Genomic DNA, 16,514 nt, shown 5'->3' with positions numbered 1-16,514 from the left:
TATTGACCTCCTCTGGTGCAAATAATGACAAATTAATGAACTTCTGTTCATACTCAGCCACAGTCATATCCTCCTGTTGCAGATCCAGAAATTCAGTCTTCATCGCTGATCTTACTGACATAGGAAAATACTTGTCATCAAAGCGAGTCTGAAATTCAGCATAAGTCAATCTGGTCCTCTCTTCGACAGTAGTAATAGACTCCCACCACTGCAATGCATTGCCTATCAGCATAAACGTAGCTAGCATCTGTTTCTGCACTTCGGTACAGATTACCATCCGAAGATGACGCTCGCTCTCCTGTTTCCACTGATATGCTAACAAGACATTTGTGGACCCCGCAAACGATGGTGGATTCCCTCTGATAAACGAGTGACGAGTTTTGTCCCATGACATTGGCTGTGCCATTGGTTCAGGAACAGGTACTATCGGAAGAGGTTGCTGGTTTCGTAGAGCAGATGCTACTCCTGCTGCTACAGCTCGTGCAATAATATCAGCAACTTGAGGGGAAAATTCCTGATTCTCATTTTGAGTTGGGGAAATACTGCGATGACGGTTCGCATTCCTTGTCCCACGCCGAGACATCCTTCTTTTGGATTCAGAAAAATCTAACGTCAGTACATTATAATGGACCGACTAAAAGAATACAAAGAACCCTAATACTTAGGCGCTAATTATCAGAATACACAACGCGGAAGTATAGTAATCACAGATCCCTAAGACACTCGAACCTGGAATGCTTTGATACCAACTGTGACACCCCCAACATTTTCCACACATAAGTTGATCAGGCTTATACACGAAAAAACGAGGGATATCAAAAACATTTGGCAATATACAAGCATGGAATACAAAATGATAATAATAAAAAAATTTAGACAGGAAAGGAACACTAATTAATAAAACCTCCATCCATCCTTTATTTAATACAGTACTCCATTACAACTTGGAAATCCTATGTCAAGGATCCCTAAATATAAACCTGAGAATTCAACGTCAAAAGTAAATAAAAACTGAAACTGAAGTAATACATAAAACTTCTACCCTGAACTGGATCGTAAAAGTAGATGAGTTCGGATGGTGGTCCCACACTGCTAACCTCAACCTTGGAACGGGTACAGACCGTATCCTGAAATAACAACAATGGTGGGTCAACCCCACGAGCAAGTCCTCTCTACTATGACCCAAATCAGAGAATCAAATAAATTAATCATTATGAATCGGACGAGTACTATATCTGTATACATCCTAAGGGAACTACCCAATGTATAACATGACCTCAACCAGAATAAACGGTGATCACTTAGACCCACACTAGGTGGTTAAGTGTCGCCTTTCCCTACCCGGGAAATCAGCTATTATACATGGTGCACGGTACTGACAACACAGACTATAACGAACTACACAGTGATAACACCTCTCAAAGTACTGATGAATATACTGAGCATATAAATTAGGCAACACATGCCAATAATATTACTAAATATACTGAGTACTTCAATTAGGCAACACATGCCAATAATAGTAAACCACATACCCCGACAGCCACACATCTGTCTATCGCAACGAATGCATAAGGTATAAATGAGTCTAAACTTATTAGCCAGCTCACATGGTTCTATATGGCAACACATCCATATAATATAAATGCGACATAATTAAACAGTCCATTTATTTCCTGAAATGCACACAGCATAATAATCATGGTTTATATATCATTTAACAGTATAAACATCCCATAAGATATCATGGATAATTTATATGACTAAAACCATGGCATTATTTAATTTAACAGTAATGTTTGATACCATTTAATAAGATAATAACGCTATATATATTTAACAATGTTGTTAAATAAATCACATTAATATCCGTACTGTAAACGAGCCAATAAATGCCTAGAAAAGATTAATCGGCCATAAGAATAATTAACGGGTATTAAAATAACAATTTCGTGACCCGTTAAACCCGTAAATACCAACACAGTACCTAAAAAACCAAGTTTAAGGTTCTGGAATTTACAAAACAGGCCCTAGGGGTATTTTGGTAATTTCCAGCAGCTGACAGGGCCCTTCACGCGCCCCCACGCGCCGCCCTAAGCTCCCCCACGCACAGCCCTATGTTTTCCACTCTCCCACGCGCCTCCACGCGCGTCTGGCATCAGCCACGCGCGCGCACGCGCTCCCACGCACGCGTTTAAGTCTCCTACAGACGTGGCACCTCCTGGTTGGTTGGCTGTATTGACTTGCTGTGGGTGCGCTACACAGGATCACTTCATCTGATCTCACCTAATCCAAGGGTCAATGATCCGGGTGTACCGCGGTAACATGGACCGCGATGCACCGGATCAATCAGGTTCATCTAAGGCCCAGGATGCGCACGCCCGCTACCCTAAAGTACGCCGCATCACACCGGATTACTCCGGTCATCTCCCCCACATCCGGTGGCCGGAAAACTCGCCGGAGTCTCGCCAGAAATTGCAGAAAAGCCCCGGAAAAATCTAAAAAATTCTAGAAAAAACCCTAAAGCCTTATTTAAATATTTTCAGCCATTATTAATCTCATAGGATATTACATAAATATATACCGTCCTATATAATTAAAATTTCATTAATTTAATAAACTAAAATTAATAATTTATTAACCTCTTAACCTGGTCTCTATGCATAAAAATAAACTAAACAATTAATTTATTAATTCAAAGGGGAAAAGTAGATAATAACTTGCCTTTTGGATTTAAAATAAATCCGCCGGTTACGCGTAGTCGGGTAAATTTCTCCTACACTGGTCCAAGCTCCTTTCTTTCTCTCTCTTCCTTTCCACACTTTTACAATGGCTCACTGAAAGTTATAACTTTTTCTAACTCCCTTTCATTCCTTCTAAGGTAGGCTAACTAATTTATATACAATTTATATAATATAAATATTACAAATATCTAATTTTACATTTAACTAACCACATTCCCAACCATATGGCTTCAAGTCTACCTATAAACATTAATGAAATCCTATCCTAATCTCTAAGTTCATCATGACATTATGATTTAATACTATTATTATTATTATAACTATTATTATTATTATTAATAAACTATTATAATTATTATTATATTATTATTATTATTAATAAACTATTATAATAATTATTGTTATATTATTATTATTATTAATAAACTATTATAATTATTATTATTATTACATAAGAATACATTATATCATCATAATACTTTATAACACAAATATAATACTTTAATTATCTAATATTGCTTAACTAAACATAATCAACAAATAAAATGATTAATAATAATACATGCACAATTAAATGAACTCAATATAAGAATGGTAAAGAAATCTACACATTAATTAATTCAAATAAACTAAACTCTTTAATAAAATACGGGGTATTACATTGATTATCTGGAACATGGAAAACTTCCTGAAGACCTACGCCACAAGACTGAAATACGAAGACGAGCACCTCATTTCATCTATTACAATGATACGTTGTATAGACGTTCATATGTGGGTCTTTTCCTTCGCTGCCTTGGAAATGACGAAGCAACCCATACAATGAAGAAGGCACATTTTGGGATTTGTGGAGCCCATCAATCTGGTCCAAAGCTTCAATTTCGTGTCAAAGAATGAGTTATTGTTGGCCCACCATGGTCAAGGACTGCATGGAGTATGCGAAGAGGTGTCAAGGCTGTCAATTCTATACTAACTTCATACACCAACCACCAGAACCGTTGCGCCCTATTGTGACGTCATGGCCATTTAATGCATGGGGAATAGATGTAGTTGGTCTTCTAGACAAGTCTTCAAAGGGCCACTTATATATCTTGGCTGCCACTAATTATTTTTCTAAATGGGCAGAAGCTGCACCCTACAAACATGTGAAAAAGGAAACAAAGGTTGATTTCATCAAGTCTAACATTATTTATCAATATGGTGTCCCTCGATACATCATTACTGATAATGGGACAAATTTTAAAAACAGTTGGGTAACCGACCTTTGCAAGAAGTTTGGTTTCAAATAACGTAAATCCTCCATGTACAATGCCCTGACAAATGGTCTCGCGGAAGCATTCAATAAAACTCTTTGTGAGTTATTGAAGAAGGTAGTCAACCAGACGAAGAGAGATTGGCATGAGCGAATGGAAGAAGCATCGTGGGCATACCGCACTACGCATCGTATGCCTACTCAAGCAACTCCGTATTATCTTGTCTATGGCGTAGAAGCGGTTTTTCCATTAGAACAATTGATCCCTTCGTTAAGGATAGCTATAAAAGAAGGTCTTACAAGTGAAGAAAATGCCATCTTACGTTTTCAAGAACTGGAAGCATTGGATGGAAAGAGATTAGAAGCTTAACAACAGCTAGAGTGTTATCAAGCTCGACTTTCTAAAGCATTCAATAAGAAAGTTCGACCTCGGTTATTTCAAGTTCGAGACTTAGTATTAGTTGTTCGTAGACCAATTGTCATGAATCGCAAGGGAAATAAATTTGTATCCAAATGCGGTGGACCATATGTTGTTCGCGAAGTTTATACTAACGGCGCGTATCTTATTATTGATGAAGACGGAGTAAGAGTGGGGCCCATTAATGGCAAATTCCTGAAACGCTACTACCCATGAAGGATATGCTCCTGATCATATTAGCTTAAACTACACTATGCTCCTGGCCCGCATGAGCTAAAACTGTGTACGACCCAAAAAAAAAAAAAAAAAAATCTGCATACTCCTGGCCCGCAAGAGTATAAACTGTGAACGGCGAAACCAATAAACAATGACAACATCTTTGTTAAACAAATAGAGATAATAAATCATTTGTTTTATTGTTGAGATTCAAAGTTACAACTTTTGGGTTTTTTTAAAAATATATATAAAAAAAAGGATGATGATCAATATTAAAATTCCATAGCTATGATTTCGTCACGTTCTTGCCGTAATATCTCTTCTAGTTGTTTCACTACTTCAAGATCATTATTAGAGATGACGTTAGCTTCTTCCACTGATTTTTGATCTTTCCAAAGTTTGGTGACAACTTCCTTCTTCTGAGATAACTGTGCATCCGTCGTCGATATGAGGACTTTAAGCCCCTGAGTCTCTTCCCTGACTTGTTGCAACTCCTTCACTAACTTGGCTTCTTTAACTTCGGCTTCACTCAAACTAGACTGAAGTGATTGTATACACTTGGCATCCTCATCTTCTATAGACCTACCATTGGTGAGCTGTGTATCAATACTGACCAATCGTTGTGATTGAGAGTCTGAAGTCATCATACAAGCATAGGAAGAAGATGTAGCAACATAATTGGCCGCATTATTCGTATACAAGTCAATTCGCCTCTTCAAAGCTGAATGGTCTCCACGGAGTTTTGCGAGTCCCTCATAAAGTGTTTAAAGTTTAGGTGCTCGAGACTATATTTTGTTGGTAGTAGTATCGCGGATGATACCTTTTATGAAATCAATAAAGAATAAAGCAGCACGGCGATGAACATCAAGAACGACCTCTTCAGCATTGAAAATTGACATTTCGGGTGATAGTATGGGGCTTGAAACTCTTGAAAAACACCATGATTGACTAGCACTCCCTGAAAAAAAAAAAAAAAAAAAAAAGGGTTAGCACTTGAAAATAATAATAATAATAATAAAAATAATAATAATAATAATAAATAAATAAATAAATAAAAATCATCAAAAGTGTGGATTGGTATAGATGGAAGATTTTAGTTCCGAAGGAACAATGGGTCCTTACGGACTAGTTGCGTTTCGAAAGAACAATGGGTCTTTACGGACTAGTTGCGTTCCAAAGGAACAATGGGTCCCAGAGGGACTAAAAGCGTGAAGGAAAATAAAATAAAATAAAATAATAATAATAATAATAATAATAATTTGTTCCAGCAAGCGTGGAGAGAGAAAAAAAAAAAAAAAAAAAAAAAATTTGTTCCAGCAAGCGTGGAAGAGCCAAAAAAAATAAGTTGTTCCAGCAAGCGTGGAATAGCGAAAAAAAAAAAAAAAGAAAAAAGAAAAAAGAAAAAGAAGAAAAATAAGGAAAAAAAAAAAAAAAAAGAAAAAAGAAAAAGAGATAGTCATACCAATTATTTGTGTTCGAGCAGAGGCCGCAATCCAACACAGTCTTAGAAATTGTAATCTGACAAGTCTTCAGAAATTATTGGAATTGATGTCAAACCCTACAATATTGAGGGTATATATAGGCAACAAAATACCTCCAAGTTGTATTGGGATTTAGATAATTCTGTTCAAATAGAAAAGTAAAATTTCAATCCAAAGTTGGATAGGAAAGCAAAAGAGGAAATTTTACAATCCAAAGTTAGATAGGAAAGTGAACAAAAAAAAAAAAAAAAAAGTAAAGTTGAATACTTCAAGTCCCACTTGAAAAAGCATATAAATCCTATTAATCTTGGGACTCGAAGTGGGTGCAATTTGTAGACACTAAAATTTAGTAGGCTTTGGTTTTAATAAATGGACCCATTAAATATGGGCCTAATGTTTAATTAAGTTATTTAATTGGTCTTGGCTTGGTCCACTTAAATTATTTAATTAGCCCAGCCCAGATGATTAAATGAAAAGATAATTATTCCTAATAAAATATATTTGGAATAATTAATTTTAAGGATAATTATCATAATATAACCGGCCCGGCCCAGTGATGATTTTTTTCCTTATCCTGAGATGACACATGTCATCATCCTATTAATCTGAGAAGCCTATAAATAAAGGCCTTGAGGAAGAACAAAGGGGTACACAAATTCAGAGTCTAGAAATCCAAAGATTCAGAATTCAGAAGAAATCCAGAGGGCAAACCTGAAAGCGAAGAACACCAAGCACATCCAAAGTAGTGTCGTTCTTCATCAAATTCTACGGTGATTCAAGAACAAGCTCGTGCAGCCCTTGAATCCAACCAATAACAAAAAAGGAGATCGAATCAGATGACCATTCTTTTTTTAAAGAATATTATTACAAAGGATTGTACTCCAAATATTTCTGATTTAATAAATTATTATTTTGCACATATTTTGTCTTTATTTGCAAAGAACAAAATTTGTGTGTACATATATATATATATATATATATATATATATATATATATATATATATATTTGTTTCTGGAAAACTATTTTTTAAGTGATAAACTGGATAACATTTCTTTGTTTGGATGGAGAAATAGATGATTGGATGGTCTTAAACCAATAGTACCAAAAAAGCAATTTCATAAAATCCATAAACTTATATTCCAAGAAAAAAAAAAAAAAAAAAAAAAAAAAAAAAAAACATAATCTGATATCAATATTGATAGCTATATTGATTTGCATATAGAGTAGACAAATATCTATCAGGTTGGAAGTCTGGCTATTTAAGGCCAACTTAGCTTAATTATGCAGTTTCTTGTTTACAAGATTTGTGATATTTAACATGAATTAGATCTTCTCGTCCCAAAACTCAAGAGCAGATTTGTATGGGCCTTCATCCCATATGAACTCCAGTCCATGATACCCTTTCTGCTGTGAAATTTGACTAATCTTGTGGCAGTCCTCAGGGCTCAATGTCCAATCGAATATCTCAAGGTTCTCTTTAATTCTCTCCTTATTAAAGCTCTTCACAAGAACGCTCACTCCCTGCTCATAAACCCACCTCAAACAAACCTTTGCATGCGGAAAGATGAAGACAATTATAAGTATACTCTCTTTACATACAAGACAAATGATAAAAAGTATCTATAGTTAAGACAATTATAAATATATTCTCTATATGCAAGACAAATGATAAAAGTATCTATAACTTTTTTTCTTTAGGAGTAATGGACACTATTCATATAACGATGAGAGAGAACTTATTCTTATGAATCCTTTTTTTAAATATTACTATATCTATAGATATATGAGTTAAGTGCCGAAAACACTCCTAGAGTTTTATCTGCAACCCTTATAAAATAATGTTTTAATGCCCGTTTGTTATTTTGTCTTTTCAAAAAATGCCTTAAGAGTTATGCATAACATATATTTTCATAGTAGAGTAGTGTTATGTACGCGCACATCAACTAAATTTAACCCACTCTTAAGGTTATTTTGTCTCTCTATATATTTCCTCTACTCTCTATATTTCTCAAAAATAATATATACACTATATAATAAATTAATAAACAAATATATTGATACACTATATAATAAATTAATAAACAAATATATTGATAAAATAAAATTTAAAAAGATATGTATCTCATCATCCACTTTTGCTTCCTGTGCTTAAATATTTTGGATAATTCCTAATTAAAAATAAGATAGATTTTAATAACATCTATAAACTTATATTTCTCTATAAATTTATACATGTATAAATCAAATAAGAATGGAACAAAATAATGTATAACCTATATATTACTGTGTGCATATATAAAATTACATATCATTATATTCATCGAACAAAATATACACAAAAATGATGTATATTTTTTTAAATTATATGTAAAAGGTAATTTGGGGCATATCGTGTTATGTGAAACTTATTTATATTAAATCAATACTTTAGAGATGTTTTGTGCACGTGAGGGGTATGATACGTACTGTAAGCATGGTAAAGAGGTTTTTTCCACACTCAACCCCCTTTTTTCTTCTTCTTCTTCTACTTCATTCATTTTTTTATTTTTTTTTATTTTTTTTTTTTTAATTGGTACTCACAAACGCCCCCCCCCCTTTTTGTGTTCACTTAACCCTTTTAAACTTTTGGCTTTTTTTTTCATCATTTCACAAAATGATATATATATTTTTAAATAATGTGTAAAATGTCTCAAATTTGAGCATAACATGTCAGGCGGGATTTATTTGCATCAAATTATTACTTTGGGAGTATTTTGTGCATATGAAAGTGTTGGGCTGGGCTCCCTCCTAATTAGAGGATAGCCTAAGTGAAGCCCACGTGGGTTTGAAGCCCCCCCCCCCCCCCTCTCCAAACACACACACACACACACACACACACACATATATGTTTATGCTGTATTGAGGTGACAAAGAGAGATGTCTTCTACTACCGAAACTAAAGAGAAAATTCCAAAAACCAAAATTGTTCACGTGCTACCAAATTTCATCAAGAGCTCCAATCAGCAGGTGTTTGTAGTCCGATCGAGCTGAAATTTGGCAGGTTCGCAATATAAGGCTCTACATTCTGAAAGGTAGAGATTGGATTTCGAGCATTCTGGAGCAGTTTTTTGGGTCATTGAATAGTACCTTTGTTTGGTGAGATCTCTCCTTAATCTTTGACTAAAAGATGTTTTGTTGCCAAGAAAAATTATTTCTTGAGATTGTTTACCTCTAGTTCTAACTAGAGTTCTCTCTTGTACACCCATTATTTGTTAATAATGGAGATTTGGTGGACTATAGTCCCGTGGTTTTTTGCTTCCCACACTGGAGAGATTTTTCTACTCTAAAATTGATTGTCATTTGTGTGTATTATGTTAATTATCTTTTTTAGATTATTGTACTCTATTTAATTGCTTCCGAACAGATTTACACATAGAGGGAGAATATATTTTTAGCTAGTTTGTGAGAGATTCAGGTTGCCAGAATCTATCCTTGAATTCTCCCAACAAGTGGTATCAGAGCCAGGTTATTATTATTGTTGAATCGTTTATGTTAAATGATGGAAGCTAACTTAAGTAGAATGGTTATTTTGAATGGTTCAAATTACCACACTTGGAAAAGAAAAATGGAAGACCTTCTTTATGTGAAGCAATTTCATTTATCGGTGTTTGCTAGTAAGAACCCTAATAACAAATCTGATGAAGAATGGGCATTACTACATTGGCAAGTGTGTGGATATATTAGACAGTGGGTCAATAATAATGTTTTGAACCATATTGTTGAAAAAACACATTCACACACACTTTGGAATAAGCTTGAGCAGTTGTATGCCCGGAAGATTAGAAATAACAAGATGTTTTTGATAAAACACTTGATGACTTTGAGATACCAAGATAGGACTCCAATAATAGATCACTTGAACACTTTCCAAGGAATAATTAATTAGCTGGTTGGAATGGGTATTAACTTTAATTATGAGGTACAAGGGTTGTGTCTGCTTGGTACATTGCCGAACTTATGGGAGACCTTTAGAATGTCATTGTCTAATTTAGCTCCGGATGGCTTAATCAATATTGATCTGGCTAAAAGCAGTGTTTTGAATAAAGTGATGAGAAGGAAATCACAGGGATCCAGTTCACAGTCAGAGGTCTTGGTTATAGAAAATAGGGGGATGAGTAAGAGTAGAGGTCAGAAGAATAAAGATAAAGGTAGAAGCAAGTCCAACAAGTTTGCTAATGTTAAGTGTTATCATTGTAGCTTGAAGGGGCATATTAAAAAATATTGCAGAAAGTTGAAGAGAGAGAACAAAGAGAAAGGAAATGAGAAAAAGAATGATGATGGCGAGGATGATGATCGAGTTGCCACCATTACTTCCAAAAACTTCTTCATTGTTTATGATGATGATATTATTAATATTGCATACCATGAGACCAATTGGGTTATTGATAGTGGCGGCTCTATTCATGCTATATCTTGAGAGGATGCCTTCACATCCTATACACCAGGTGACTTTGGGACACTAAAGATGGGAAATGATGGCTTAGCCAAAATTATTGGTATTAGAGATGTGGGTTTGGAAATGAATAATGGCAGGAGATTGGTCCTTAAAGATGTAAGACATATTCCTGACATCCGCTTAAATTTGATTTATGTAGGCAAACTTGATGATAAGGGTTATTGCAGCTTCTTTAGTGATGACCAGTGAAAGCTCACTAGGGGTGTTATGATAGTTGCTCAAGGCAAGAAGTTTTCTAATTTGTACGTATTGCACACAATGATCTTCAAAGACACTATTAATTCAATGGAGGATGAGTATGCAGTTGAGTTGTGGCACAAGAGGCTTGCTCACATGAGTGAGAAAGGCTTGACAATATTGGCTAAAAAGAATCATCTGTCAGGAATTAAGAGTGCATCTTTGAGAAAGTGTACTCATTGTTTGGCAGGGAAGCAGAATATAGTTTCCTTCAAGATTTCCCCTTCTTTAAGAAAGCCAGGTATACTTGACTTGATATATTCAAATGTCTGTGGCTCGATGAAAATGAGATCACTTAGCGGCTCTCTTTATTTTGTGACCTTCAAAGATGATCATTCAAAGAAATTGTGGGTGTATACCTTGAGAAGAAAAGATCAAGTGTTGGATGTGTTTAAAAAGTTTCAGGCTTGAGAAGCAGTCTGGAAATAAACTAAAGTGCATTAGAACAGATAATGGGGGAGAGTACATAGGTCCTTTTGATTACTATTGTAGACAGTAGGGTATTCAACATCAAAAGATGCTCCCAAAACTCTTCAGTTGAATGGTTTAGATGAGAGGATAAACATGACACTAGTTAAGAGGGTAAGATGCTTGCTTTCACAGGCACAATTCCCAAGATTCTTTTGAGGTGAAGCTTTGAGTACAGCTAGCTTTTAATATCACACCATGTACTTCTATTCAGTTCGATGTACCTGACAGAGTTTGGACTGGCAAGGATGTTTCTTATGATCATTTACGTGCCTTTGGGTATAAGGTTTTTGTGCATATTCCCAAAGATGAGAGGTCTAAGCTTGAGGTGAAGACCCAACAATACATTTTTCTAGGGTATAACCTAGGTGAGTTTGGCAACAGGTTTTATGATCTAGTGACAAGAAACTAGTGAGTAGTAGAGATATTGTGTTTATGGAAGATCAAACCATACAAGATATTGAGAAAACAAATAAAGCAGTGCCTTAGTACGATGATAGTTTGATTGACTTGGATCTACTTTCTTGGACAGATTTTCCAGCACATGTTGAACATGATGTTTATAATGACCAGCAAAGTCCAAGTGATAGTGATGCTCCTTTACAGATTGAGATTGATTAGTTGCCAGTACCAGAGATACCACCAGATGTTCCACTCAAGAGGTCTATTAGAGACCGACACCTTTCCACTCGGTATTCTACAGATGAGTATGTGTTATTGATTGATGGGGAAGAACCTGAATGTTATGCAGAAGACATAGAAGATAAACATAAGACAGAGTGGGTTAATGTAATGCAAAATGAGATACAGTCATTACATGACAATCATATCTTTTAATTAGTGAAGTTGCCTAGAGGAAAAAGAGCTTTGAAGAACAGGTGGATTTACAGGGTAAAGTGAGAAAAACACACTTCACGCCCATGGTACAAAGCTAGACTAGTTGTCAAAGGATTCAGTTAGAGAAAAGGCATTAATTTTGATGAGATTTTTCCCCCAGTTGTGAAAATGTTTTCCATACGTGTGGTTCTTGGCTTAGCAACTAGCCTAGACTTAGAGATTGAGCAAATGGATGTGAAAACTGCCTTCCTTCATGGTGACTTGGAGGAGAAGATTTATATGGAGCAGCCATAGGGTTTTAGGGTGAAAGGAAAAGAGGATTATGTATATCAGCTAAAGAAAAGTCTTTATGGCTTGAAGCAAGCACCTAGACAGTGGTATAAGAAGTTTGAGTCAGTTATGGGGGGAGCAAGGCTACAGGAAGACTATTTCTGACCATTATGTATTTGTGCAGAAATTTTGTGATGATGATTTTGTTATTTTATTGCTATATGTTGATCGATGACATGTTGATTGTTGGCAGGAATCTTTCAAGAATTAACAAATTGAAAAAGCAGCTAAGTCAATCCTTTGTTGTGAAGAACTTGGGGCCAACAAAAAAAATTCTTGGTCTTCGTATTTATTGAGACAGAAAAGAGAAGAAGTTCTATATATCACAAGAGCAATACATTGGAAATCTGCTTAAAATGTTCAAAATGGATAATGCTAAAGTGGTTAGCTCTCCTCTTGCTACTCATTTTAAGTTAAGCACCAAACAAATTCCTTCAATAGATAAAGAGAAGGAAGATATGGAAAGAGCTCCATATGCCTCAGCAGTATGAATCTTGATGTATGTAATGGTTTGCACAAGGCTAGACATAACCCAGGCAGTTGGTGTTGTTAGCCGGTTTCTTTCAAATTCAAGAAGAAAGAATTGGAATGCTATTAAATGGATTATGAGGTATCTTCGAGGCACTTCCAGATTCAGACTCAGCTTTGGAAGTGGCAAACCAGTGCTAGTTGGCTATGCAGATGCCGATATGCAGAAGATGTGGATACCCACAAGTCTACTTCGGGATATTTGATCATTTTCTCAGGTGGGGCTATTTCTTGACAGTCGAGGTTGCAAAAATGTGTTGCACTTTCTACAATAGAGGCAGAGTTTATTGCAGCAACAGAAGCTTATAAAGAGTTGCTATAGATGAATTTTTTTTTAAATAGCTTGGTTTTAAGCAACAAAAATATGTCTTGTTTTGTGATAATCAGAGTGTTATTCACATTGCTAAGAATTCTACTTTTCATGCTAGATTGAAGCATATTGATGTGAAATACCATTGGATCAAAGACATTTTTAATGACAAGTTGTTGGAACTTGAAAAGATTCATACAGATCACAATGGCTCAGACATGTTAACGAAGGCTTTAGTAAGGGAGAAGCTTAAGATTTGCCGCTTGATCGCCGGGATGGCGAATCCTCCCACTTAGTCAGGAAGGGGGAGATTTGTTGGGCTGGGTTCCCTCCTAATTTGAGGATGCCCCAAGTGAAGCCCATGTAGCTTTGAAGCCTACATATATGCACACGTATATATGTGTATGTTTCTGCTATTTTGAGGTAACGAAGAGAGGCGTTTTCTATTGCCGAAACCGAAGACAGAAATTTCCAAAAACCAAAATTTTTCAGGTGCAACCAGATTTCATCAAGAGCTTCGATCAACACGTGTTTGTAGTCCGATCGAGTTGAAATTTGGCATGTGGGTTCGTAATACAAAGCTCAACATTCTGAATAGTAGAGATTGGATTTTGAGTATTCTGCTGCAGTTTTTGGGTTCGTGAATAGTACTTCTGTTTGGTGAGATCTCTCCTTAATCTTTGATTAAAAGATGTTTTGTTGCCAAGAAAGATTATTTCTTGAGATTGTTTACCTCTAGTTGTAACTAGAAGGAACTATTATACACCCATTATTTGTTGATAGTGGAGATTTGGTGGACTACGGTCCCGTGGTTTTTTGCTTCCTACACCGGGGAGATTTTTCCACTCTAAAATTGATTGTGTCATTTGTGTGTGTGATGTTGATTATCTTTAATTTTCAGATTATTGTCCTCCATTTAATTGCTTCCTAACAGATTTACACATAGAGGGAGAATATATCTTTTGCTGGTTTGCGAGAGATTTAGGTTGCCAAAATCTGTCCTTGAATGCTCCTAACAGAAAGATGTGATATGCACTGTAACCATGATAAAGAAAGGAGTGTTTCCACACTTAAAACACACACACACACACATGGAAATTTTACCTGAGCAACTGTCTTTCCCCTAGCCTTGGCAATCTCTTTCAGAATCTCACAATCTAAGACTTGGTTGGTTCCCCAAATTGTTCCTCTTGCCCCTAAAGGTGAATAAGCAACGACATGGATTCCCTTTTTCTCACAAAACTCTCTCAGCTTATTTTGCGGCCAAAGTGGGCTCATCTCCACCTTCAATTAAAAGCCATAATGGTTTGCACATCAGTCATCTTCTCAAGAAATTACATCCACTAATTAATTAGTACTTGAAAATTGAAGAAATAAAGAACTTAAAAATATCATATGAAAATAATAATTTTGAGTGATTCAGGTAATTCATAAAATTTGATATAATTATAAATAACATGATAAAGTTGAATAATGGGAGTTCAAATCATCTTTGAGCCATCCAGTGAGCCCATAAATTTATTTCAGGACTTACAAATTAGACATGATAAAATAAATTATTCCATTTTATTTTAACATGTTCAAGTATAATAAAATGGAGTAGCCGTTAGTTTCCCATTCAACACACACTTTTACCTGTAACCGTATCCAACGGATGAGGAGTTTTCGGCTCTTTATTTTGTTCAAACTCCTATCATTGTACCAATTAAGCAATGACATACTACCCTGGCTAAACACAATTATGATGCTAGCTGGGTTGCTGAAAATATAAAAACTCACCTGATTGACCATGGGAGTGACGTTTGAAGTTAGAAGTAACTGGTCTAACTTCTTGCAAGAGAAGTTGCTGACTCCAATGTTTTTGGTGAGGCCAAGTCTATGACACTCCTCCATCGCTTCCCAAACACACTTGAAATCCATGGGAACAAGATTCTCCTTATTGAAAGGCACCTCATGGCCGGTTTCTGGCTTCAAGCTCACAGGAAAGTGGATGAGATAAAGATCAATATACTCCAATCCCAGCTTCCTAAATGCAACAAATTAAAGAATTAGAAGAAAAAAAATGTTATATACCTATTAATTAATTAATTGGGAACATAAGACATAAACGATCTCAATTAAGAATGTAAAGACATAAGATGCGGGATGAAATGGCACGGGTGAGGATCCCGATTCATATATGACTAGCTAATTAATTGGGTAGTGGATGCATATATATGTATATTACTTACTGCAAAGTGGTTTGTAGTGCAGGGAGAACACGGTGAGGGTGTCCGTCGCTGCACCAGAGCTTCGAGGTGATGAATAGCTCGTCACGAGACGTTATGAGGCGAAGACGCAGAGCTTCTGCTATGGCTTCACCAAGGGACGGTTCGGAGTTGTAAACAGCCGCGGTGTCGAAGTGTCTGTAGCCAAGTTTGATTGCATGGAGGATGGATTCTTTCATGGTTTCTGATCCAACAAGAGGGAACACAGCTGTTCCGAATCCCAGCACCGGAAGGCTTGTTGAACCCACTCGAATCCTTGGGATATTTTTGCTTCCCATTTTTCTATTTTCTTAGTCACTTGTGACAAAACAATAGAACTCTTTTGTGTGTAATATAGATAGAAATATGACAGCATGGTAGATAGGACTTTATCCCATTTCTGTTGAAGATAAAATATTGTTACTCTCGAGGATAGTAAGATTTTAAGTTTCCAGCGTAGTTTGACACTATCTAGTTATCTGGTTGGTTGGATATTAGTTCTTGGAACGAATGTGTGGTGCTCAAATTCTTCTCTCGTGATTTATTACAAAAAATAAAATAAAAAATAAAAAATAAGAAATTCATCAACAGGCGTGTGATTTATTCCAACTGATAGCATTTGAACCTAATAGGCGAACAATTTATTTTTATTTTTTCTCTTTAGTCCATGTCTTTTATTCTAGGTATTTTTTCTTACATTCGAAAGAAGAATGTCTAAAATTTTAATATCCGTGACGACATTGCTAATGTATAAATATGTTAACTGCTAAAAAAATTAATAATAATAATAATTTTGCTCAACTATTCCAACTGATAACATTTGAACCTAATAGGCGAACGATTTATTTTTATTTTTTCTGTTTAGTCCATGTCTTTTATTCGAGGTATTTTTTCTTACCTTCTAAAGAAGAATGTCTAAAATTCTAATATTCGTGAGGACATTGCTAATG

General features: G+C 35.5%; 1 protein-coding gene and 1 long non-coding RNA gene across 2 annotated transcripts; both read right to left on the bottom strand.

Annotated features, from left to right (window-relative positions):
- Positions 1 to 4,545: 4,545 nt before the first annotated feature.
- On the bottom strand, positions 4,546 to 6,963 carry LOC132302249 (uncharacterized). Its single transcript, XR_009480791.1, has 3 exons — positions 6,823 to 6,963; positions 6,093 to 6,253; positions 4,546 to 5,588 (listed from the first exon to the last, which is right to left on the bottom strand). It is a non-coding gene; the product is annotated as an uncharacterized LOC132302249 (long non-coding RNA).
- A 334-nt stretch (positions 6,964 to 7,297) lies between these two features.
- LOC132303391 (non-functional NADPH-dependent codeinone reductase 2-like) lies at positions 7,298 to 15,986 on the bottom strand. Its single transcript, XM_059800627.1, has 4 exons — positions 15,550 to 15,986; positions 15,098 to 15,344; positions 14,423 to 14,602; positions 7,298 to 7,661 (listed from the first exon to the last, which is right to left on the bottom strand). The coding sequence occupies exons 1-4, from the start codon at positions 15,861 to 15,863 to the stop codon at positions 7,437 to 7,439; spliced, it is 966 nt and encodes a 321-aa protein (XP_059656610.1). The 5' UTR covers positions 15,864 to 15,986; the 3' UTR covers positions 7,298 to 7,436.
- Between the last annotated feature and the right edge of the window lie 528 nt (positions 15,987 to 16,514).

This window comes from Cornus florida, unplaced genomic scaffold (assembly GCF_030987335.1).
Source record: "Cornus florida cultivar Cherokee Brave unplaced genomic scaffold, ASM3098733v1 CherokeeBrave_3.0.0_Hap2_Chr04, whole genome shotgun sequence".
Classification (NCBI taxonomy): domain Eukaryota; kingdom Viridiplantae; phylum Streptophyta; class Magnoliopsida; order Cornales; family Cornaceae; genus Cornus; species Cornus florida.
The sequence above is the reverse complement of the archived record's forward strand: the minus strand, read 5'-3'. Positions and strand labels throughout refer to the sequence as shown.

What these genes read in the sequence shown, in the direction of transcription:
- LOC132303391 (XM_059800627.1), bottom strand. Translation starts at nt 15,863, where the DNA reads ATGGGAAGCAAAAATATCCCAAGGATTCGAGTGGGTTCAACAAGCCTT. An exon ending in GCACTACAAACCACTTTGCA is followed by an intron (nt 15,345 to 15,549) that starts GTAAGTAATATA and finishes TGTTGCATTTAG; the next exon opens with GAAGCTGGGATTGGAGTATA. An exon ending in GGGGAAAGACAGTTGCTCAG is followed by an intron (nt 7,662 to 14,422) that starts GTAAAATTTCCA and finishes CCGCATGCAAAG; the next exon opens with GTTTGTTTGAGGTGGGTTTA.